Source organism: Trachurus trachurus, assembly GCF_905171665.1.
Source record: "Trachurus trachurus genome assembly, chromosome: 3".
NCBI lineage: Eukaryota > Metazoa > Chordata > Actinopteri > Carangiformes > Carangidae > Trachurus > Trachurus trachurus.
In genome coordinates this window covers 37,178,283-37,202,793 of record NC_139893.1, presented here as the reverse complement: position 1 = coordinate 37,202,793, position 24,511 = coordinate 37,178,283, and the positions used below count along the sequence as shown (strand labels likewise).

Sequence of the window (24,511 nt, the reverse complement as noted above, 5' to 3'; positions counted from 1 at the left end):
AAACAGATTAAAAACCTTATCTTATTTCAACAGCATTCTGTTGAACTGTGTGCGTGTGCACGCATGTGTCCATGTGTGGTTGTGTGCGCATATGTGAGTTTAAGTGTGTATGTGGTGAAGATGATTGTTTACTTGCACTTGAACTCTCCGATTGATTTCTTATTGATTCTATGACTGTTTTTACTGTAACTATGTATACCTGTTGTCAGCACATTGAGTCTGCCTTGTGCATGAAATGCGCTTTATAAATAAAGTTGAATTGAATTGATTTGAATCATGTAATCAGTAACATTAACAGTGCTCTGCTCCATTTACAGTAAGATCCAGTGAGTTTCTGGAGGTTCTGTCTGACACGTCCAAATGTTTTAATAAAAAATCTGAGCATGAAAAAAAGCAAATGAAAAACAATGTACCAACTATAATATAATATAATATAATATAATATAGGATGTTATAGCATCTGAATGAATAAGTCAACATTGTTGTAATATTTTCATACTTTATGCATTTCTGCATGCAATAAATCAGTTTTAATACGCATATTACAGAGTAATGAAAAATGTATTTGCTAACACATGTTGTGTGTTTGTCTCTGATTTGTGTCTCCTCAGCACTCAGCAGAACACTTCCTGGAGGTGAGGCTGGAGTCCTACAACACTCGCTTCTTCCACATCAAGGAGGACTTTGCCTTCACTGAGGTATCACACACACACACACACACACACACACACACACACACACACACACACAGTGTAGCCTATCAGACCACTAGTTGGTTTAATGAACAGGATTTTCATTTTCAAGGTTTGGTGTTGTTACACTCTTATTAAAAACACTGGCTCACATGAAATATAAAAGCTAAAGTTCTTCACATTAACTCCCACTCACAAATATAACACTGAGAGCTACTCAGCCATCTGCTGCCCCCGGGCTAACGGAGGCCGAAGACCAGCGTTACCATGGTAACAATCAATGACACCAGGGGCCGGTTTCACAGAGATATCTCAGACTGGTCTGTGGTGTCGGTCCACTCTTAGCTTTTTGCTCATGGATCAGTCGCCCGTTGGTCAGACACCTTAGCCTGAGGCTGGCTCAGGTCTAAGACCTGTGTTACCATGGTAACATGGTAATTGGTGGCACCTGCGCTAACCAACAGCACCAAAAAACAGGGAAACATGGCTCATCATTTGGTTTACAAATGTTGTTATGGAGAGAAAAATGAGTCCTTTGAACAGATTTTCATCTAAAACTATTTTGTTTTTCTTTTTATCATTCCTCTCTTTGCAAAAATGAACTGTTGTATTCCTCCAAATCTGGGGGTAAACAGAGCTGAGCAGTTGGTTGTGGTTCCTCTGATTCCTCTAATTAGAATTAATTGTAGCTACCACAGTCCAACTTAAGATGGTCCAGAACTAATTTGCTTTGTTCAACAGATGAGTTTAGACTCAGCCTGTCTCCACTTTTACTCTTTGTTTCTTCACAACACAAGTTTTACAAGATCAATTCTCATCATCAAATCCTCAAAACAACTTCTCTACTGGTTGACTTGTTTTCTGGCAGTTCAGTCTAAACCTCCTTGTAGCGCCACATTATGTAATAACGCCGCATTATGTAATAATGTAATAAATGTTCACCTCATGATGTAATAACGCTGCTTTTTGTAATAATCTGCCACAAAGAGCCGGCCCATGGCATAGGCAGTAGGCCTCCAGGGGGCGCCAGCGCCCCAAATGGGAAAGGAAAAAAAGTGTAATTTTCACTATTTTTAAAACTAGTTGGCACTATTCTTAAAAAAAATAATAATCCCACGTTAATTTAAATGCAAAACAAAGCCTATTAAATAGTAATAATATAATATGTTCATACTAATATGTAACATAACTTACTAAGTCGCCCTCTCAACCTCTCAAACAGCACCACAGTGACAACACATGTAAGCTACATTATATAGGCTAAATATTGTTAATTTTATGTGTATAGTAAATAATTTGTTTGGAGAATTTATTATTTTTTTTTTTTTTTAATAATTTCTCATTTAGGGCTACACACATCTCATGAAGTTTGATATGTAATTCAGCTTCTTTTATCTCACATTTGAGACATTTGGTGAAAATAGAATGACAGATAACATTTGTGCTCAAACAGCGATTTCACAAAATTTCATTTTAACTTGTTTTCTACTTTTCTACACTCATCTATTACTTTATTCATACAGTATATTCCACTGCTTTTGTGAAGCTAAGACTTTGGTATACCCATTAAAGCACAGCTATCTCAGGGTCAGAGGGGGCATACTGATACGCTGATGTTATCGTTATGATCATTATTATCATGGAGGGGGGGGGGGGGGGGGGGGGTAATGTCGCCTAGGGCACCAAAATGGCTAGTGCCGGCCCTGCTGCCACATTTTGTAATAAAATTTTTGAACGCAATATGTAATAAACTTTGCCGCATTTCGTAATACGTTGTTACATAATGCACCAAATTATTACATTTTCTTCATAAAAAAATGCACAATGCAAACACCCGCATTTTGTAATAATTTGGTGCATTATGTAACAATTTATTACAAAATGTGGCAGATTATTATAAAATGCAATTCAATTACACCATGAGGTGAAAATGTATTACATTATTACACAATGTGATGATACACTCTCCCATTAGCATAAAGAATCTGAGGAAATATACTGTATTTCTGACATCATGAGACTGATGTTTGTTTGATGTCAGAACCACTGAGTGAGTGACACTGCTGGGCTGTGCTGTGTTCTGATTGGCCGACTCCTGTGACAGGTGAATGGAAGGAAGCTGTACCAATCAGAGGACGGGGTGCAGCTGACGGTGATCGACGGCCACGACGGAAAGTTGGTGGAGAGCAAGAGCTTCAAGAGCTCCATCCTGCAGGGCATCCCCGCCCAGATAGACAACTACGTCAGCGGGCTGAGAGAAGGGTACGGAGTCACACACACCTTACCCTGATGCTGTGAAGGTTGTGTTACAATGTGTGTGTGATGCCTCAGGCTCCAGTTTAAAGGGATAGTTCACCCAAAATTGAAATTTCTCATTATCTACTCACCCTCATGTGGACTAAGGGCTGGGAGAAGTTTCAGAGTCCTCCGTGGCTTCTCTGAGTTACAGGGGGTCTCGGCGTAGCAGTGCATGTCCATGTAACGGTTGCAAATGGATACCAACTGTCTTCGTAACAAAAAGACACACCAACGACATCCAATGACATCCCGAAATGCGAAATTGTCCCGAAAAAAATTAAATAAGTCTATTTTTCAAGCTTGTTTGTAGCGGAAGCTCCTCTTCCTGGTTCATCAAATTTGGACGAACCAGGGTCCGTCCTCTTCCCAGTTTGTCCAAATTTGACGAACCGGGAAGAGAAGCTTCCGCTACAAAACAAGCTTGAAATATAGACTTATTTGATTTTTTTACGGGACAATTTCGCATTTCGGGGCTTCAATACAAGAGGGACATTACATACGAGCAGCATGGAGGTATTTGGATGTTTTTTGGTGTGTCTTTTTGCTACGAAGACAGTTGGTATCCATTTGCAACGTTATATGGACATGCACTGCTACGCCGAGACCCCCTGTAACTCAGAGAAGCCACAGAGGACTCTGAAACTTCTCCCAGCCCTTAGTCCACATGAGGGTGAGTAGATAATGAGTGAAATTTCATTTTGGGTGAACTATCCCTTTAACTCACAAACTGAAGCTGCGAAGAGTCAACGCATGCACAGGGCCGAGCATAGAGACGCTAACAGTGACGTGCCGTCTCTGTCTCTGCAGCTCCATCGTCCTCATGACGTCCAAGGGCCGACTGATCACCAGAGGAGCCTGGACCAAAGTCCTGGACAGACTCGGAGCAGACAAAAGCATCAAACTGAAAGGTAACTAGGATATAAATGAGAATCATTTATTTGTATGGCACTTTTCAATGCAAACATAAAAAGGTACATGCATGCAATCTGAGACAGTCTGATGTCCTCTGGTCGTTCCAGAGTCAAAACAGGTTGGGTCACCAAACTTAAGGTTGACTAGACAATATTTTATATTTTTTCCTTTGCACATTAATGTTTAAAATAAAAACTTCAATTTCATTAGCCTGTCTGCATGATTATCAGTGGCACCTTATCACTGTACCTTATAAACATGAATGTATGAATCTGTGTATTATTGGAATAGCTTAGTATTGAGTGCACAATAACAGTACACAATATACATGACACTAGGCCCAGTTTGATATGAAACACAATGTTATACAATATATATATAGTAGGGGGTCTCTCCATCAGTTTGGGGACCCCCTAGTCTAGGCAAGGCAAGGCAAGGCAATTTTATTTGTATAGCCCGTTTTTACAAACAGTTTGTCTCAAAGGGCTTCACATGGCATCATAACAACATCCTCTGTCCTAGTCTAGAAGCCTTAACAGTGAAGGGCCCCATTTTCTTTTGGTGTTTAACCTCCAGCATGGGATGGCCAGCAACGACTGACCAGAGGAAGCAGGACCAGCCAAAGTCTGACCTTAAAAGTGTTGGAAAAGATGATTAAATCAGTCCTTAAATAAACAGACAGCCAGTGTAGAGATGCAAGAACCAGGATGATGTGATTACAGTTTGGTTTTAGTTTTTTTGTTCCGTTTTGGCTTTTTCTTTTTTTTTCTTTTTAGTCCTATAACATAATAAACATTTCATAAACATTGCCCCGCAGTATCAACCGGGTATCAAAACATTTTTTATTTATTTTATTTTTTTTAAATTTTGGTCATTACAGTTTTGAACTGGGCTATATATTTTATTTTTATTTATTTGTATAGATATATATCGTTTTTTGTTTTTTGGGGTTCTTTTTTAGTCCTATAACAGACATAAACATATCATAAACATTTCCTTGCGCTATCAACCGGTATGAAAAAAAAAACTTTTTTATCCCCAAAAAAAAGGGTTTTTTTGGGAGGAGGGCGGGGGGATTTTGGTCATTACAGTTTTAAACTGGGCTATATATTTTATTTTTATTTATTTATATATGTATAGTTTTGTTTTTGTTTTGTTTTGTTTTTTTTGGGGGGGGGGGGTTAATCCGATAACAGACATAAAAATGTCATAAACATTTCCCCGCAGTATCAACCGGGTATCAAAATAAATAGCGATTATTTTTTAATTTGAATTTTGGTGGTTACAGTTTTGAACTGGGCTATATATATATATATATATATATATATATATATATATATATATATATATATATATATATATATATATGACAAACATAGACATTTTGTAAACATTTCCTACACACCAAACAGGGTATAAAAAAAACAGTTTAGAAGTGAGTTAGTAGCCGAGCTGCAGCACGAGTCCAGTGGCAGTTTTTGTTTCTAGAAGTTTCCATACACATGAAGCCATATGAGCCTGAGAACCCCCCCCCACCCCACCCCCACCCGCTCCGTCTCACTGTTCCTGTCATTCCGTCTCCCTGCAGATAAGATGGCATTTGTGGGGTTCAAAGGCTCCTTCCGCCCCGACTGGGTCCATCTGGAGGCGGACGCAGACCGAGCCAAGATCCACCAGGTCCTGCCCGTCCCCGTGGTGCACAAGGCCAAACTATGAGTGGCAGACAAGAATGGGGAGGAAAGCCAAGAGACTATGTAGCCCCGAGATACTGACACACATACCCCCCCACCCCTCCACACACACATATACACACACACGCATTGTCGGCACTGAAGAGTCAGTTGCTCCAAGCCATTGGTCCACTATCAAAATGGTGTTTTTTTTTCTAGGTTTGGCCATCAGAAAAGGAAAAAAAAAAAAAAAAAAAAAGATGTGACTGTGTGTGCTGCTCCCAGAGCCGGCACTGCCTCTGATGAACTGTATCTATGTGACCCACCCCCTCCCCTCCGCCCCTCCCTCCCCCAACGGAGACACGGTGCCCTGTGGCGGCCGGACTGGAGCTCAACAAGGACCTGTGGTGTTTGCAGAGACGTGCGAACACACACACACACACACACACACACACGTACGACGATCGGTGCTGTGTCGCTGAGCTCGCCAGCTGAAGTCGCCGTCGGATTTGGTCAGCGATCCGTAACCGTGCCAACGTGGACACTCGCTTCATTTCACATCGTCGTTAGCATTTAACTTACAAGAGCTCTGACAAAAAACACCAAACCATCGACTCAAGTCTTCTGGGTCAGCATCCACCGGAGGTTTAGCAAAGACACTTGAGTCTGTGTTGAGCCTTTATACACAGCATTTTCACATGATGATCGTTTATTATGGTTCATCCAAACATTTTCTACAGGCAAAACCGACAGTCACACTTGAAGGTTTGGAAGGCACGATGTGAGCTTGTGAAGGTTCAGGCAGAAGAGGGGGAGGGGTGTGTGGCTCTGGGAGCTGCAGCCCTCAAACCACTGCTAATAAGCAACTAACAGTGTCCCGTATGAGAAGAAGAAGTGGTCCTGGTGGAGGGACGGTACAGACGGTGGTGGTGGAGGTTCACATGGAGCCGTATACACACAGCTGAAAGGTCTGGCTGTTCAGTCAGGTTCCACTTTGAGTGGGCGGTCCGTGCTCTACCTGCAGAGAGGTTTTCTGTGTGAGCCTGAAACACATGGAGATCAGACCTCAGTCAGCTCCAGGCACAGGGTCCAGGTCCAGGTCCAGGTCCAGGAGCAGCAACATCTAAATACAAACCTGATAGACCCCTTCGCGGCCTACGTCACTGTGACGTTACGACGTCCACTGGAGGCAAAACAACTGACCCAGCATCTGTTTAGACAGGCGTCTGCTGTGTTCGGGACAGGTTTTTAATTAATTTTGAACAAATGTTATGCTCAGCGCTCTGTTTAAAAGTGCAAGAATAGAAGGAAAGAGTCGGATCCAGAGCAACATTCATTTACAAGCACCAAATTAACTTAGGACTGAATTAAGCAGCTTAGAAACTGCAACAGGCGATCGTGGGCTTTCAGACGTTTGGTACATTTACAAGAACTAGCAGAAAATAGAAATAGACCCGGCCGGTGTCTGATTGAGACTCAGCTTTTATTTGAGAGTTTACGGTAGCCAACGGTCAACTTTTTAAAATAACACTCACAGTCTCGGAGGGTGGGTGTACTAGCATATTCACTAATCTTCACAATCTTGAAAAAAATGGTCCATTAAAACATGCTAACCAGCGTTTACAAGCTACCGCATTTGAGATGTTTTGCCTCCAGCTAGGCCCCGCCCACCCGGATATTTACAATCTGTGAAGGGGTCTATACAGCAGGACCAGAAGCAGGTGATTGGGTCTCATTGGGTTTGTCCATAAACTCAGCCAATTCTTTGTGTTAATAACATCATATATATAGAAGAATATATAGAAGATATAAGCGGTTATAGCACTATGACTCTTCACTTCAGTCTGGACCAGTCATTTATATTATATTGACCGGGGCCTGGAGGAGCCTGGGTTGGTCTATTCACTTTCACATTTACTTTCTTTCACTTCTAATTTAAAATTGGAGACATTCCCGAGATATGATATAATTATTGATTTCTGCTCATTGGCCACCGATCATTTAATAATAAAGAATATCTGAGCCACAATGAGGGGAAAAAGAAACTGATGAAAATTATAAGAATAAAGCTTTATGAGAGGAAAGTCATAATATTACAAGAATAAAGTTGGGATAATATGAGAATTAGAAGTGACAACTAAATATTTAGGAAGCAGCCAATCAGACGGATGAAAAAGTCATTTTCTTCACTGAATCTTTTTACTGTGAAAAGATGAAGTATCTCCTCATTTGTGCAACCATCACTTCACAGCAGGCTTCACGTTTTTGATATCCACCTGTGCACAGAGCCTAGAATTACAACTTTATTCTCTCTTTATTATTGAAATATTGATTTTATTCCCACAAACTATGGTTTTATACTTGTAATTACAGTTTCGTGGCTCTGACAGAGTGTGTTTGTGCGGTTTTCTGAGATCACTGACGTCCACCGTGTCGACCACAGCTGCGTCTAAACCAACCACAGTGAGCCAGCCAATCAAATGCATGTATAATGAAGGTGTGTCGTCGTCCACCTGCAGGTCTCTGTGACCGGTGTGGAGGTGAGGTTTTTTCACTCTGTGTGTTTTAAAGAGAGAGAAAAAACAAAAATAACTACATTCCAGGTTTGGACGTTGACTCTTCGCTCACTTGATGTTGTGATGTTTCCTCCCATCAGTGTCTGTGATCCACTCTGTCTGTGTTTTTTTTTTTTTTTTTTTTTGGAGTAAAACCAGCAAAGACGCTTGTTAACGATACAAAAGATGACATTTTCCCGGCGAATGCTATAAAAAAAAAAAGAAGAAAAAAAATCAGGGAGTTTTTAAATGTGCAATTTTGCCCTCTTTCAAAAATAAATAAAAAAGATTTAAGATAGATAAAAAATCTCAGAGATCTTTTGATCCAATCTGGCCAGAAAAAGGACCGCCCCACCCCACCCCCCTCCCTCCTGCCGAAATAGCTGGTCTTTTTTCGGATGTTGTAGCAGTAATTTAGTGTTTTGTATGTTTCATGTGTTTTTAAAAATTCCTCAGATTGCTAAGAGATATATTTTATACTTATTTATTGTACAGGCACAGTTGATGGAAATGGACCAGGGACTTGGTCTGAGCTGTGATGTTATTCCTGTCCTGTGTGTTCTGTTGTATGCACCAAACATTATCGCTCCACTTTAGAACATTTGTACCAGACGCTCAGCGTACATGCATATGACTCATACGGTATAGTTTGGCTTGTTAACTGTACACAATACAAATGGATGTGTTGTATATGTGGCTTGGGCTTGTAAAGTGATGATATATGAGTTTTTTCTTTGAGGACTTTTGTACAGAAATAAATGATGAACAGTTTGAACAGTTTGACTCTGTGTTCTGCTACACTGATGAGGGTCATGACCTCAAAACTCCTCTAAAGATGACATTGATAAACAAAATGTAAAGTAAAAGTAGTAAAGTAATAAAAGTCAGTCAATTTAAATTAATTAGATTTTATATATGTATTTTTTTTTTTTTCCATGTCCATTTGCACTTTTCTTTTAATAAACCTTTATAGGGCACTCATTGAAATACTTTGAAATTTTATTAAAGGGATAGTTCAACACTTTGGCAAATTGGCCCATTGCCATAATCCCTATTCTTAGGAGTAGGTTCGTTACCTTTAATTGTCGGTGCAAGCTATTTTTAGAACGGCAGAGCCGAGCGGCGAGCTGCTCGGAGCTACGCTATGGAGGCTAATGGGATTTCTTGGTTTCCCTCATCAAACTCATCAAATACACAATCCAACAACTCCACAACGCTCTGGTGGACAAGTTGTGACCTGCACATTCACCACGCTATGAGATAATAACGGAGCGTTACAAGACAGAGTTGTTTTAGAGGTAAATTCATGCAAAACCACTGATGCGCGTTGCCTTCAGGGACAGTTGTTCAGCAAGCAGTCTCTGTATTTACCTCGAAAACAACTCTTGCGATTATGGCAATGGACCAATTTGCCAAAATGTTGAACTATCCCTTTAAGAGGAGGGGTTTTTCTTCTGCATCTCAAGGTCAATTACCATTCATTTAACTGATATAAAGGTAATCATTTCCCCCCAAAAAAGTATGTATTCATAAAAATAAAAAAAGTAAACCTACAATTAAAGGAATGTTTTTTTTTTTTTAAATACTTAGTTACTAAACTTATGTGCTTCACTTAAACTCAAATAACTAAGTTACTGAATGTGGTGACTTGCCTGATAAAGGGTTAATGGTGAATTCCGCATCAGATCAGTGAGTTCATCTGCCGCTACCACCTGAAACACATTGCTGGAGTCAGAGGGATGATGTCAGAGCAGAGGGGAACCTAGATTAGATCACTGCAGTGGTTCAGCTGTTCCCAGGTTCAGGAGCTGCTCGACAACTTAAAGGGATAGTTCAACATTTTGGCAAATTTGCCTAGCGGAAGTACCGTGCACCTCCGTTGCGTTACCTGAGCAGCCCCGTCGCAGCTCCGCCGTTCTAAAAACAGCTTGCACCGACAATTAAAGGTAATGAACCTACTCCTAAAACTATATAGATTATGGCAATAGATTAATAAAATGTTGAACTATCCCTTTAGGATTATTCAGAATGCTGCTGACAAACACTAGGAAATACCACCACATCACTCCACTCACCAGCCTCCTGTCACTCACAGAACTGATTTCAAAATCCTGCAGTTTCTGGATAAATCACTGAATATGTCTGTGACGAACTCAAGACCTACAGGAGCCTGACAACATCTGGGGTCTCCTACTGACCGCCCCAAGGGTCTGAACAATTTTGATTTACTGAATTTGTGGTTTTCATTCAATGTAATCCAATATCCATAGTCATTACAATTAAAAGAATTAAACACATGAAATATTTCAGTCTGTGTGCATTGTGCAATTAATCTATATAATGGGTTTCACTATTTGAATTGAACTACTGAAATAAATGACCTTACTTATTGAGATGCACCTTTTTTGCTCTCTCCCATCCCATTCCTCTGACAACAGTTACCGTATCTTTAATGCTCCCGAGGCCCTGAACCCTGAACACCTGAGTTTACAACTGGAAACTCATGTCCTTGTACTCTTACTTCATTTCTCACAAAGTTCTACTTGCTGAGTCAGTAAGAAGGAGCCTCTGTATACTACAATACTTGTCATTCCCACTGCATACATCCTCAAAGGCCAAACATCATGGGCTCAATTTCTGGAACAAAGTCTGTGGTGGTCGTTTCTTTTTCAAAAATAATTGGTTCCATGTGTTTAATCTGAGGGCTCAGTAATGTGATCTCCACATTCAAGCTGCTTTGCTTTTTATTTCTCAATTTCCACTTTGTGGGCCTCCTGATTTTCTTTTACTAATTTTATCACTGCGTCATGCAGGCTTTAAACTTAACCATTAAAGGCTTTACACACACACACACACACACACACACACACACACACACAAAAATAAGTGAGACATTTTTCAGCTCATTGTTATGTTTGATTTCCATCCAAGCTTCCTCAGGAGCAGAGAAAACCAAGCTCGTGATAATTTAAAAAATGTTTATTTTAATACTTGGTGAAAAATCAAACAGAAGAAGTGGCAGCGATGTCTGAATCAAATGTGGACATGAACAACAACCAGCACAGACCTGAGGTCTGCTCGACAACAAAGACACTTCCTGTCCCTGAGGCGGCTCTGGACGCAGGACACAGACATACAGTTTAGTGATGAGTACCTTCTAACAAGACGTGTGCGGATTTTGATTTGCTAAGAATCAAACAGGAAACAGTTGAACCAGCTGACGAGGTCGTCTCAGCCGTCTCTCAAAGCGCTCGGTAACGGAGATGATTGGAGGAACAGACGCCGAGACGCGTTCCACTACGGGACAGTAAATCTGACTCCAGCTCAGTGTCGGCACGGGATTTGTTGGATCACCGTGTTGCATCTTCACGCGGTCCTGTGGCCTTCAGGAGTCCACGGCACGCAGATCTGGGTCTTAAGAATAAACGCATCTGAGTCCAGAAGGCAGAGGGACGTTGTCCAATCAGAGCTCGACCTTCATGTGGCTGGCGCTGTTCCCCTCCACGTCCGGCTTCCCGCTCTCCGTCGTCTTCTTCTTCTTGTTCTTCTTGGCGTTGACGTCGTTCTCCTGCTTGTGTTTGGAGTCGTCCTTCTTGCCGGCTTTCCCGGGGAACACCTGTCCCTCCACCGTCACGTCGGTGCAGCGTTCCTGGGCCACGAGGAAGTCTTTGACCTCCCAGGCCATACTGCCGTCCCGCAGCATGAAGATCACCCTGTTGGAGCCGACCACAAACCTGCAAAACGACAAAGAGCAACACACCGTGCTCACCATTAACAAATAAGTACATTACAATATCACGGAAAAGTCCATTTCCAGTAGTTCAACCCCAACCAAGTATTGAGTGCATATAGATGGACATAGTTTTCAGAAGGCCAACATTTCTATATTAAAAATGCTTTAAAAAAAAAATTCCTTTGCAATATTTCCATTTTGGAGATACTGATTTTTAGGTCTTCACTGAATGTTAGTCATAATTATTACTATTAAAATAAACAGAATAAATAAAGACATGGGATGTTTCATTCAGTGTGTAATGGACATATAGGCCTATAATGTGTTAGTTTCACTTTTTGAATTGAACACATTCTACATCGCGGAGGGCTTCTTTCACCTCTGAAACGGGGCAGAGCTCCGTGGGAGACATCTGCCTGACACAGCAACGTAGAGAACCGTGCACGTCCGCGGCGCACAGCTCCACGGACATGCACGGGGGAAAAACGCCGTCGCCATCGCACCGACTGCACGCGGTCGGATACGCGCCGCTTTAATGAGCGCGCATCTACATTGGAGGTAGGCTGTTATCAGTATAATCAGAGACAACCATGAATGAGTTTGCCTCAGTTTCACGTGATTGTCACTGTCAGCCTGTTAGAAAAACATTTTACTGACCCGAGCTGAGACGCTGAGACCCCCCCCCCCTCCCAAAAACAAAAACTCTTCGGATCTGAACGATTCACCTAATTGGTCATGAAAAAAGCGAGTTTCGCTTTTCGGCGCGCTGTTTGCATCCTTGTAATATGATTTCTTGGTTTCCCTCATCAAACTCATCAAATACACAATCCAACAACTCACAAAACTCACAACTCACAAAACGCTGCAGAGACTGCTTGCCGAAAAACTGTCCCTACGGGCAAGCGCATCAGTGGTTTTGCATGAATTTCCCTCTAAAACAACTCTGTCTGGTAACGTTGTGTTATTATCTCATAGCGTGGTGAATGTGCAGGTCACAACTTGTCCACCAGAGCGTTTTGGAGTTGTTGGATTGTGTATTTGATGAGTTTGATGAGGGAAACCAAGAAATTCCGTCAGCCTCCGTAGCGTAGCTCTGAGCAGCTCGCGGCTCTGCTCAGCCGTTCTAAAAATAGCTTGCACCGACAATTAAAGGTAACGAACCTACTCCTAAAACTATAGGGATTATGGCAATGGGCCAATTTGCCAAAATGTTTAACTATCCCTTTAAATGTTTAAGATCATCAAACTATTTTTTTATATTAGACAAAGATAACCCAAGTAAATATAAAATATAGTTTTTAAATGATAAATTTCATCTATTAAGGCAAAAAAGCTATCCAGACCTACCTGGCCCTGTGTGAGAAAGTCATGATGAACTAACTGTGATAAACCACATATTTTGGAAAGCTGTCCACACCCAGACCTGATCACTGCCAGAGCTGTGAACCAAGAAATCAATTCAAAAGAACCTGTCGAACGAAAGTAAAGGAGGCTGAGATCTCAAGAAATTCAAGAAGGGAGAGGTCACCTTTGTCTAATATTGAAATTTGTTTGACGATCTTAAACATTTAAGTGTGGAGGACGAGGGCAAATACTACTGTAGATGTAGAGCTGGTTTCACAGACTTTGACTCTGTCTGACTCTTTACAAACAGTCAGACTGAGTCTAAATTCATATGTTGTACAAAGCAGTTTAGTACCTGACTGTCTTAGAATCCAACCGTAGTTATTTAGGACATTTTTACAAACTTTTAAAAAATGCCCGGCAGAGGAGCAGCATCCACCTGCTCAGCTCTGCTTCCTCTCAGCAGAACATGTTTGTCTACTGGAAGAATTACCCAAACTGTATGAGTTAAAACTCAACTCCTCAAGTATCTGTTTAGACATTTTATATATTATGGTGTAAGGACGTGTTTTAACATTTCATCTCCATACTTATCTTGCATATTTGCATATGTAAATGTCTATCCTTATTTGCTTATCTTTATCAGCTTATTCTCTATTCTTTGCTGAGGGAGCAACTGTAACTCACCCTCATTTTCCCCTGAGAGACAGTGAAGGATCAGATTCTGACTCAACAGTTACAAACTTCACTTGAGAACTATTAAAAAATCTGATGCTGGTCTAAAACTCTTCCTCTCTCATTGTCTTCATAACAATTCTCAATTCAACTCAAATGCATAATTGGCATTAAAAGCATTACATTTCAAGAAAAAAAACTAGTATTTGTTTCTAATATTTTGATGAAGCTTGCTCTGGGTTCAGAAATGCCGCTCTGTTTCCACAACGTTCCCCGGATATTGTTGTCTGTTACCACGGTAACATTGATCTTATGGCTGAGTTATTCCGGTGTCTAATGTTTTTATCTTAAAATGATTGAGTCGTTATTTTTGTGAACACTTAATCTGCTCTGGGACCAGTGGTACATGTCTTTGCTGCATGTCATTCCCCCTATCTCTACCTCCCCATTTCCTGTTTCTCTACTGTCCTATCCATTAAAGGCCTGAAAAGCCCCAAAAAACACTTCAAACAAAACAAAACAAAACATTTGACGGGTCGACGTGTCATAACTCTTTGCATTTTAAGAAGTGGAATTTCCTGATATGAATGGGGAGATGGCTGGAAAGACTAAACCTTGAAGTTGGATGTTGTGTCAATGCTTCTTTTCCCGTCTTGAGCAACTGCTATATCTTTTTCCTACCACTAGAGGTCAGTGTTGTCACTGTGTTTACTGTTCTACAGCATCAGCTTCAACTGTTCTGGAAAGTTCAAACTAGTGGGTGAAGTATCAGAGCAGCATCATGATCAGAGCTGGTCCAGGAGCTTCACAGCTTCCTCTCTGATCTCCTTTAAAGGGATAGTTCACCCAAAATTCAAATTTCACTCATTATCTACTCACCCTCATCTCAACTAAGAGCTGTGAGTCCTCCGTTCCTTCTCTGAGTTACGGGGGGGTCCGCGCAGCAGTATTTGTCCATATAATGGTTGTCAATGGATACCAACTTTATTCGTCCAAAAAGGCACACCAAAAAACATCCAAATACCTCCATACTGCTCGTCTGTAATGTCCCTCTTGTATTGAAGCCCCGACATGAGAAATTGTTCGGAAAAAAATTAAATAAGTCTATATTTTAAGCTTGTTTGTAGCGGAAGCTCCCAGTGTCTCGGTTCACTGCTCTTCCTGTGTGACCGGTGGAACAATTTCTCATGTCGGGGCTTCAATACAAGAAGGACATTACAGACGAGTAGTATGGAGGTATTTGGATGTTTTTTGGTGTGTCTTTTTGGATGAAGAATGTTGGTATCCATTGATAACCATTATATGGACAAATACTGCTGCGCTGACCCCCCCGTAAATCAGAGAAGGCACGGAGGACTCTGAAAATTCTCACAGCTCTTAGTCGACATGAGGGTGAGTAGATAATGAGTGAAATTTGAATTTTGGGTGAACTATCCCTTTAACAGAGACAACACTGGACCTTCCTGAAATTAATAGGCTTTCTAGTTGATCCGCATGAGAAACATCAACATTAACTCTAGGCCATATGAACAAGAAGCAAATCTTGTCTGTTAAAAAGCAGAACTTCAGGGAGACGCTACCTCTGAATATCAAAGTTGGCGTTGAAGAGGCTGCCCTGCCACAGGCCGGTGATCTCCTCGGTCTCCTTCTCAGTGGGATCTCCAGACACCGTGGCAAAGACCATCAGGGTGCGGCCCTTCTTGGACATCTTCAGCAGATCCTCGGGCTTCGAGGCGTCCACCTTGGAGAAGTCAATGGGAGGAGGAGACCTCTTGTGCTCTGGAAGGTCTCCTTCCTCGATGTCGTCATCCTCCTGAAAAATACAAGAGAAGAGAAAGGGTGTCAAATCAACATTGACCAACATACACAGATTTTTTTTCCTGTAGTAAAACTAACTTCCATATTACTCCTCCATATTAAGCCTCAGGGTTCCTCACATAAAATGTAAAACCTAGAAATAGGTTGTTGGACTGTAGCTAATTTAATTTTCCTATTCATTTGATCATGGATGAAGGGAAAAGCTCGAGAACTTAATTTGTCTTTTGATCATTTGTTTTATGCAAATGTATTACTGGTGGTTGAATATAAAAGATCAATCAATCGCAAAACAAAATGTATTGATTTTATATGTCACATACATATACAGTTCAGAAGTTATATTAAACTTAAAACTTAAAAGACCTTTGTTGTCCTTACGGAAATTTGTGCTGTACAGCAGCTCCACATTCCCCCCAATCCCACTCAACGCATATCATACTTTTAAAAAAACTCTCCTCCCGTTCTGGACAAGACAAATCATACATTAAAAGAAATATCATAAGTATAAATAGAATTAAAAGTGTTTATTAAGACTATATTAAGACTCTTGATTTTATAAAGTTTAATACGATAAATAAATAAATAATAATTATGTCTAGTTAACTCTTTGAAAAAGGAATATTTTGATCCAACATGTTTTAACGTCTTCCTTTGCTGTCGTTGATTAATTTGTGTTACTTTTTTGATTCCTCATATTTTCCTTTTATTTATTTGAGTTTTTTCCTTTCTTTTCTGTGTCTTAATGTTGGTCACTTGCATCGTTTCTGTGCTTGTTGTTTTAAATGAAAGGAAGGGGGGGGGGGGGATATAACCATGCCATAAACAGAAAAGGACAGTAAAGTAAAAAGTAAGCTAGGTAAACTTGTTTCTGCACTTTACGTTCCGAGTTCCTTGTTGCTGATGATGCAGCTGCCTGGCTAACGGCTAGGCTAGCAGCTACCCTCCGCAGGCTGGCTACGTGAAAACCACAGCGTTAACCAACCTCCCACTGCTCCAGCAGCCGCGCCATGTCTGCGTCGTTGTAGTCTCGGATATCCTTCTTTTTCTTCGGTTTGTTCTCTCCATTCGCAGTCGCTAAAAGGCAAAGGAGGGAAGCGCAGAGCAGCAGCAGCGCACATCTCAACCTGAAGTCGGACGCCATGTTTACAGATGGTGTGTCCTGATTGGCTGAAGAGACTACCGGTCACAAGACCGAGGGGCGTGTCCGACGGTTAAAAGCCGAACGGCGGCACGCACGCCTCCTGAGGGAATTTCAAAATAAAGGCACACACACCTCTTGCGTTCTGTTTGAGGTTTTTATTATCGTTAAACGATCGAATATGTTATTATCCCTTTATTTGATCTTATTTAACAACAGAAATGTATTCAATATTCATTAATTGTGTGTGTAAAAATGTTAAATGTTTCCTTTGATATCATAAAACAAAAAATGTAAATTTGCTTATTACACACCACCTTGTGGACAGCCATTAACTAGTGCGTCTGAGTGTGGGTAGAAGTTCTAACCCAGTTGCCAATTTTGTTGTTGCAATGTTTTTGATGTGGAAATTATGGTGGCCCTGAGAGTTTGGTTAAAAAGCACAACAAGTGTCATGGTGAACAAGTGGCCTGGTTCAGTAGCCTACATGTGTTGTAAAAAGATGTTTTCTGAAGTTGTTTGACTGGTTTCTAGGATCCACTGTCTGCCAGGCCAGCACCTGAAGTGAACACAAACAAGAGACCATCATCAAAATCGCCCAGCAGAGGATGTAGCAACTTCCTGCACCAGATCAGGAAGGTCAACCTGCCTCAGGAGCTGCTGATTTTACAGCAATGTGTGATCAATGAGTGGGGTGGATCCTTCTTGGTTAATGACTTAATACCTGAAATTCAACTGTATATTTTTGTTGACACTGGGCTGAACTGCGCTAAACTATTATTTCTTTGAGCCGGGCAAAACAGAAGAGGGGGGGTGGCAGCCATTTCCTCCTGTTAACTGCCTCTGACATAGCCTAACTTTTAATGTAATGACAGCCTAACTTAAACAAAGGCAGGAAATAGATTTTTAATTCAAAATCATTCCTAAATGTTGAGTCAGATGTTCTCCAATATATTTGGACACAGCTCTATTAGCTGGTTGATAACAACACAAATACAAAGAGGGGAAGTTTTTTTTTTTACTATATGAGAGCAATGGAGTATGTTCTTATCTAACAAAGCTTTACTATGACACTGTCACTGACAGGTTCAAACATGACTGACAGTGGAGGAGGTGGTTCTGAATGTTTTTTGTCCTGTGATGAACCACATTTTCAAAATAAAAGAAAATTGATTCACTCACCGACAGTTCTATTTCAAAATAAGAGCCCTGCAGTTATCTGACTTGTCTCCATTGACATAACTCCTTAAAATGGCTCAAATAGGCTATATATTTTTATTCAAGGAAATGGTGCATTTGTCAGGTACACAGTTTTCAATGGTAGATTTGTACTTGTTTGCAGCAAAAGAACAGTGTAGCCTATATATTTATGCAGATGTGCATGAGTGTGCGTCACATGGTACAACAGTGCAGCTGGCTGGTGTGTGTTCAATCGTTTTGTAACATCACTGGTTTGTACTTTAGAATAAGAACATGATGTGGTGGGATTTTGCTGACAATTAGATATATGAAGAGTTAATTTGCAAAAGCAGATAAGTGCCATTTTGAAAAAAAAAATGAGCTGAGGATTTGTAATTATTCTTTGCATAGTGTTGTTTTCAATAAAACTTTATTTTTTTGAGATATGTCTGTTTTGTTACATCTCAAAGTCACTCAACTTTGGTTTGACTGATATCACCATATGTAAATAAAAAATAAAAAATGAAGATTCTAGAATTTTTTTAAAACGGAAATGCAAATGAACTCTTCATATGCAATCAGCAGATATCCATTCATTGCACCGCATTGTAAAGTGACATAGATAGAATATAAACTACATAAATGATGTATTCAGCATAACTTAAGTCAGTAGATTCAAACATGTGAAAAGAGAATGCGTAAGAGAAGTGAGAAACATCAATCCTGCTCCGCTCCTTTAACTGGATCAACACCAACACTCAGTGGATTCCTCCCTGACCCGTGTCCCATCATCCCCTCAAGTTTGGTCTAAATTGGTTCAGGACAATGTAGCCTACGATAATGACTAATAAACAAACAAAGCAGACACAGGTGAAAAAAAATCCTCTGTGGAGGTTACAGCAGAAGAATGACCGTCAGTCAGGAAGGAACTCCTGTCATGTTCAAGGGCAGGGGAAACAATGGCTGATATGGAGGCTGGTATGAAAAGAATACATTCTACTGAACCTGAATTTAATGTCTGAGGCCTGCAGGGGTCATGAGGTTGTGGAGATCAGCTCGGCTGACAAAGACTGTGGAGCTGTTTCCTCTCTGGCCGACCCCACCCAATGGCACTGTGCCCTGTGCAGCTGTGAGTCCCACTGACAGTGCAACAGCCCTCACATTCACTCACTGTGTGTTCATCACAGCCTGCAACCAACATGAACACAGGGTTTGTTACCATGTCATACACCTCCTGTCTGTGCATTTGTTAGATTAATGGCATCAATGAAGTTCAAAATGATCTCCAAGTCTCTTGAAGTTGTATCATTTGATTTTATAGCCTATAGTATTCTTTCCTTTGGTGTTCCTGTCTCCCATTTCTATCATTTTACCCCATGGGGCAAGTTATTATGTCACAGTGCTAACTTTTTTAATAGTTGTTTGTCATAATTAGAGAGTTTGTTTTAATTGCCTAGGATTTCCTCATTATTTGGAACAAATATTTAGCTAATGGTAAAATCATCCATGTGGCTCATCTTACCTCATACTAATGCAACAGATCAGCCATACAGGAAGGCATCATCCCCCTATTGTAATATGGCATCTGTTCTAATAATCAGAATATACTGTAGCTTAGTTTTAAATGTCAAACACTAGCCTGAAAAAGGTAATGGTGCAACTGTTAGTGTTTACAAAAAAAGGGGACTATTTTTTTTCTCCTTTTAATTCTGGCTCACTTCACTGTATTTCGGGGGGAGATATTAGACTGCCAAACAACAAGAATTTCAGGGGCTGCACAATTAATAACAATGTGATCAAAATCACACAAATCACGGAATGCAAGATCAAAGTGCAATATCAGACACTGCAGCTCCTTTTAAGGTAAAACGTGTTACAGCATTGTCGTGCATGTAGTGCACAACAACAAATTCTAAAAACGAATAGTAAAAAAGCTTCACAGACCCAGTTAAATGTAATAGTTTATATATACTGTATGTATATATAGGCTACATTGTATACATATATACACTTCCAGTCAAAAGTTTGGACACACCTTCTCATTCAATGGTCTTTCTTTATTTTCATACTTTTCTACATTGTAGATTCACTTTAAGACATTGAAACTATGAACACATATGGAATTATATAGTAAACACGTAACTGTTAATTAAAACAAGTGTCACTTGACCTAAAGCCAGCTGAGATGGTTTGGGATGAGTTGGAGCACAGAGTGAGGGCAAAACAGCCAACAAGTCGTCACCTGGAACAGTTTTCCAACAGTCTTACCTCATGAAGCTGAGAAGAAGATGTCAAGAGTATGCAAAAAGCTGCAAATCAAAAGGTGCATGGCTACTTCGAAAAATTTGATATAGGCTATAAAACATATTCAGCTTTTTTGTTTACTTCGACATGTGTTCCTTGAGTCTTGACTGATTCCATTTCTCTCCATGTTATAAACTGTTTTCTTGTCTGTAACAACATCTATTGCACATCTGTCCGTCCTGGGTGAGGGATCCCTCCTCTGTTGCTCACCCTGTGGTTTCTCTTTTTTTTTTTTTCTTGTTAAGGTTTTTTTTTTTTTTTTTTGAGGGGGGCGGGGGTGTATGTGAGGGCAGGATGTTGTTATAATGCTGTGTAAAGCCCTTTGAGACAAACTGTTTGTAAAAATGGGCTATACAAATAAAATTGCCTTGCCTTGCCTTCATAGTATTGCTGTCTTCAGTTTGAATCTACAATGTAGAAAAAAAGAAGAAAAAAATCGGAAGGTGTGTCCTAACTTTTGACTGGTAGTGTATTAATGGTCCACTATTCAAAGTAAAATCAACCCAGCTGCTCTGCCTTTATTTTGAAAACACAAACTTCCGGTCTCGCATGGTAGCTGGCTAGGCTAGTGGTTTACTTGACGCAGCGGCAGCGGGGATGTCTCATGGCAGAGCAGCGACCAGTCCCGAAAGTAAAAGCAGTCGTAAAACTTGACTGAGCTCTTCGGCCGCCGTGTAACCAGCGTCTGCCCATCTCGACGCCGCTAACGCCAGATAAACAACCGGTCTACGGTCATGGCGGAGAGCGGTGGAAGCGGCTACTCGTGTTACTCCGTTGCAACAACTTTGCCGACTAGTCCAGCAGCAGCAGCCGTTCAGCCGCGACCACACCCTCCCCGCTTCCTCATAGTACTGTAGCGGGAGCGCGCCGCGCAGAGCAGGCAGCGCCACTTTGAATCTCTGGGAATAACGGCCGCTTCTTTCGGCTACGTTGACGCTTCCTCGACCGCGTGACCCTCTCTAAAACAAGTGAGTTGAAAAGTTGAGAGAGACCGCCCGCCGGTATGGATACGAGGAGCGACCCCCCCACGGAGGACACGCGGGGCTACGTACTCCCTGGTCCCGGGTTGAGACGCTGAGGAGGCGGAGGGGAGGGCGGACAGACGGACGATGCATATGGAGTCGAAGCGACCGGAGCAACTGCTAGCTTGTAACCCAGGGCTGTGTTTGAAGAAGAAGCGGTTGAAAGTGGATTAAGGGGGTTTGTTTGATTGTTTGTTTGTCGCCCTTTCGGTGGATATTACTCGGGAGGACCCATGAAACGATGGTGCCGGAGGGAAACACAAGTCTTCCCGCTATCCAGAAGAGCCGCCCGGGTGTCGCCCCGTTTGTAACCAGCATGAGTACGCCAGGCCGGTCACACTCAATGGGAACAACTCGGACAAGATCTCGGTGCTGTGTTAGTAGGATACTGGCCCCGGTGCGAGTGGACACAAAATGATATCCTATTGAGTACCGTCTCAAAAGACTCAGAAGGCATCTGCTAAATGGTGAAGGTGTTTTCTCGGCTGCAGTCATAAAAGGAAAAAAAAGGCATCTAACACAGCACAGAGTCGGTCCAACAGATGATATTCCAGTTGGGAATGAAAGGATAAGGAGCTCTGACATTGTTTTCACAGCCTAATTCTGAATCTGCACTTTGCCTTTTTTTTTTGTTATTCAGAAGGCACCTCGGTGGCACTGCAGCTTGTGTGTGATTTTTTTTCTTTCTTTTTAAATTCAGAAATCTGTGAATCTGTTCCACAAACAAACTGGGACTCTAACAAAGAATATGGACTTTTAATAACATGGATTATGTTGTTCAGGGCATTTAAATTGAAGTCATTTTAAAGTAAAGAGCGTTTGATTTAACACTGACGTAGCGGGGATTCTGATCAACTGTTACATGGTATAAAATTTTTTACTAATAACCAAGGCAGATAACTGAGAATATGCCAGATCATAGCCTAGTCTTTTATCATATTGTACCATAGAGACATATTAATTAACAAAGGGGGATGTTATTCAAACATAAGTGAATGCAGTAATTGATTTTTTTGGTTAGCCACATGTTTACATTGAGAATACATGTCCTGTATGTCAACATATAATGTACAGTTGATGATCTATACTCTGAAGGAATTTAAGGAAGACTGTTTGGCCAGTTGTTATTTAAAGGAGTTTGTAAAAAAAAAAAAGAAAGAAGCAGCGAGGTGAGTCTTATCTTGGAAATGTCTTAAACAGTACAATGCAGTGCGCATCAGCAGAAAACTATAAATAACCAAACCCCCCTCCAGAAGAGCAGTTTGAATCCCAACCCCCCCCTGCCCCTCCCCACCTTTCCGCACACACACTCCCCCCTCCTTATTATGGCTAGTGGTGGTTCTGGCAAATCGGCCAGCGAGGGATCAACCAGCACACCCAGCGGCGGCCTGCAGCACAGGAAGCGGCTCTCCTCCGTCTGCGACACGTGCAAGGGAAAGATGCAGCTGGTGGCCGACCTGCTCCTGCTGTCCAGCGAGACGCGGCCGGTCATGACCTCGGAGGGCGTGGCCGTGGCCGACACCTTCGACCAGTGCCGCGACACGGTCATCGCCCGGACCAAAGAGCTCTCCATCCTCACCCACGACATCCAGAGCCAGCTCAACATGGGTCGCTACGTGGAGGTGGGGGACCGCCTCCTGGAGATGGCCGACCTGGTGGTGTCGCTGACGGAGTGCTCGGCCCACGCCGCCTACCTGGCGGCGGTGGAGACCCCCGGCGCTCAGCCGTGCCTGCCGGGCCTGGTGGACCGCTACAAGGTGACGCGCTGCCGGCACGAGGTGGAGCAGAGCTGCGGCGTCCTCCGGGTCACGCCCCTGCCGGACCTCACCCCCCAGCTCCTCCTGGAGCTCTCTCAGAACATCTCCACCAACCTCAAGACTCTGACGGACATCTCGTCGCTGGCCAGTGAGAGGTCCAGGGACCGCTTCGCAAAAGAACAGTTCAAACTGAGCGTGAAGAGCATGAGCACCAGCGGCACGGCCTTCCTGGCGTGCGTCAAGGAGGTGAAGACGCAGCCCAGCGAGCTGACCAGGAACCGCTGCGTGCTTTTCAGCGCCGCCCTGGCGCAGGCCGTGAGCGCCCTGGTGGGCTTCGCCACCGAGCCCCAGTTCCTGGGAAGAGCGGCGAGCATCTCCGCCGAAGGGAAGGGGGTACAGACTGCGGTGCTGGGCGGGGCCATGAGCGTGGTCTCGGCCTGCGTCCTCCTCACTCAGGGCCTCAGGGACGTCGCCCAGCATCCCGAGAGCAGCTCCAAGATGGCGGAGTACCGGGAGCGACTGCGCAACTCGGCGTGCGCTGTGTCCGACGGCTGCACGCTGCTCACTCAGGCACTCAGAGAGCGCTCCTCTCCAAGAACTCTGCCGCCAGTCAACTCTCATTCTGTGAATTAGTCTAGGAGGGAGAGCCCCCCCCCCAACTCCTCCTCCCTCTGTCCTATTCTGACGTACCAAAGAGACTCACTTGGGCTGTCCCTGTTCATCAGGTTTATAGAGTCGCCCCCAATTTCCACTGGATCCGTCTCCCCGCTCCGTTCCGACTTCGATACGGTTTAGCTCCGTTTGACGTATCGAACCCTCGCCCACTGGAATGCGTCGCATCTCCGATCCGTCTCCGTTGCCCGGAGCAGCTGGAGACCCGAGATCACGGGAGAACTACAAACTATCGCGATAACAGCCGTATATAATATAGGTGAGAATTAAATGTAAACAACAGATCCCTTTGTCTTTCTTTCTGTCAGGATACTTAGCCTACCTTTTTTTTTTTTTACTTTCAGTTTGTATCATAAAACATTGCGGTTTTCCACCTCTATGATTAATATCTTTTCATCCATGACGTCCTGTGAGCTTCAGGTCACTTTTGATTGAGCCAGTGGGTGAAACTAATGTTGACAAAGTGATGATTCCCACGCGGGCCGATCTAATCGACATTGATTGACGCGTAGCGGCTCCGTCGTCCGGCAAAAATAGACCTGCTGCGTATTTCTGCCGGACGCCGGAGCTGGACCGCGGCGGTGGAAAACTCTCCGATTGACTCGAACGAACGGTTGCGAATCGCTGCGTCAGTCGGAACGGAGCTGGAGACAGGTCCGGTGGAAATCAGGGGTTAGAGTCAGAGTAACATCAGAAGAAGAAGGGCCGTCTGCGGGTCTGTCCACGTGGCCCAAGGCGCGTC

The 24,511-nt window shown here is 42.5% G+C and overlaps 3 protein-coding genes across 3 annotated transcripts in view; 2 read left to right on the top strand and 1 right to left on the bottom strand.

Moving 5' to 3' along the window:
- The window catches only part of cemip (cell migration inducing hyaluronidase 1), a 147,454-nt gene extending 141,620 nt beyond the window's left edge, over positions 1 to 5,834 (top strand). Inside the window, exons 25-28 of the mRNA XM_083995386.1 lie at positions 612 to 698; positions 2,797 to 2,954; positions 3,798 to 3,898; positions 5,491 to 5,834. Of these exons, the coding sequence (XP_083851512.1) occupies positions 612 to 698; positions 2,797 to 2,954; positions 3,798 to 3,898; positions 5,491 to 5,618 (474 nt within the window). The 3' untranslated portion in view covers positions 5,619 to 5,834. The remainder of the gene's footprint in view (positions 1 to 611; positions 699 to 2,796; positions 2,955 to 3,797; positions 3,899 to 5,490) is intronic.
- Positions 5,835 to 11,097: 5,263 nt separating this feature from the next.
- Positions 11,098 to 16,838, bottom strand: mesd (mesoderm development LRP chaperone; the record flags this gene model as incomplete). The annotated part of the gene is made up of 3 exons (XM_083994864.1): positions 11,098 to 11,861; positions 15,460 to 15,692; positions 16,680 to 16,838. 3 exons carry the CDS (start codon positions 16,836 to 16,838, stop codon positions 11,591 to 11,593), a joined length of 663 nt encoding a protein of 220 aa, XP_083850990.1. The 3' UTR covers positions 11,098 to 11,590.
- Positions 16,839 to 20,912: 4,074 nt separating this feature from the next.
- On the top strand, positions 20,913 to 24,137 carry tlnrd1 (talin rod domain containing 1). Its single transcript, XM_083994491.1, has one exon. The coding sequence runs from the start codon at positions 22,666 to 22,668 to the stop codon at positions 23,728 to 23,730; it is 1,065 nt and encodes a 354-aa protein (XP_083850617.1). The 5' UTR covers positions 20,913 to 22,665; the 3' UTR covers positions 23,731 to 24,137.
- The last annotated feature ends 374 nt before the right edge of the window (positions 24,138 to 24,511 follow it).

Bases quoted from the DNA above. Each gene is read 5' to 3' on its own strand.
- tlnrd1 (XM_083994491.1), top strand. From the start codon at position 22,666: ATGGCTAGTGGTGGTTCTGGCAAATCGGCCAGCGAGGGATCAACCAGC.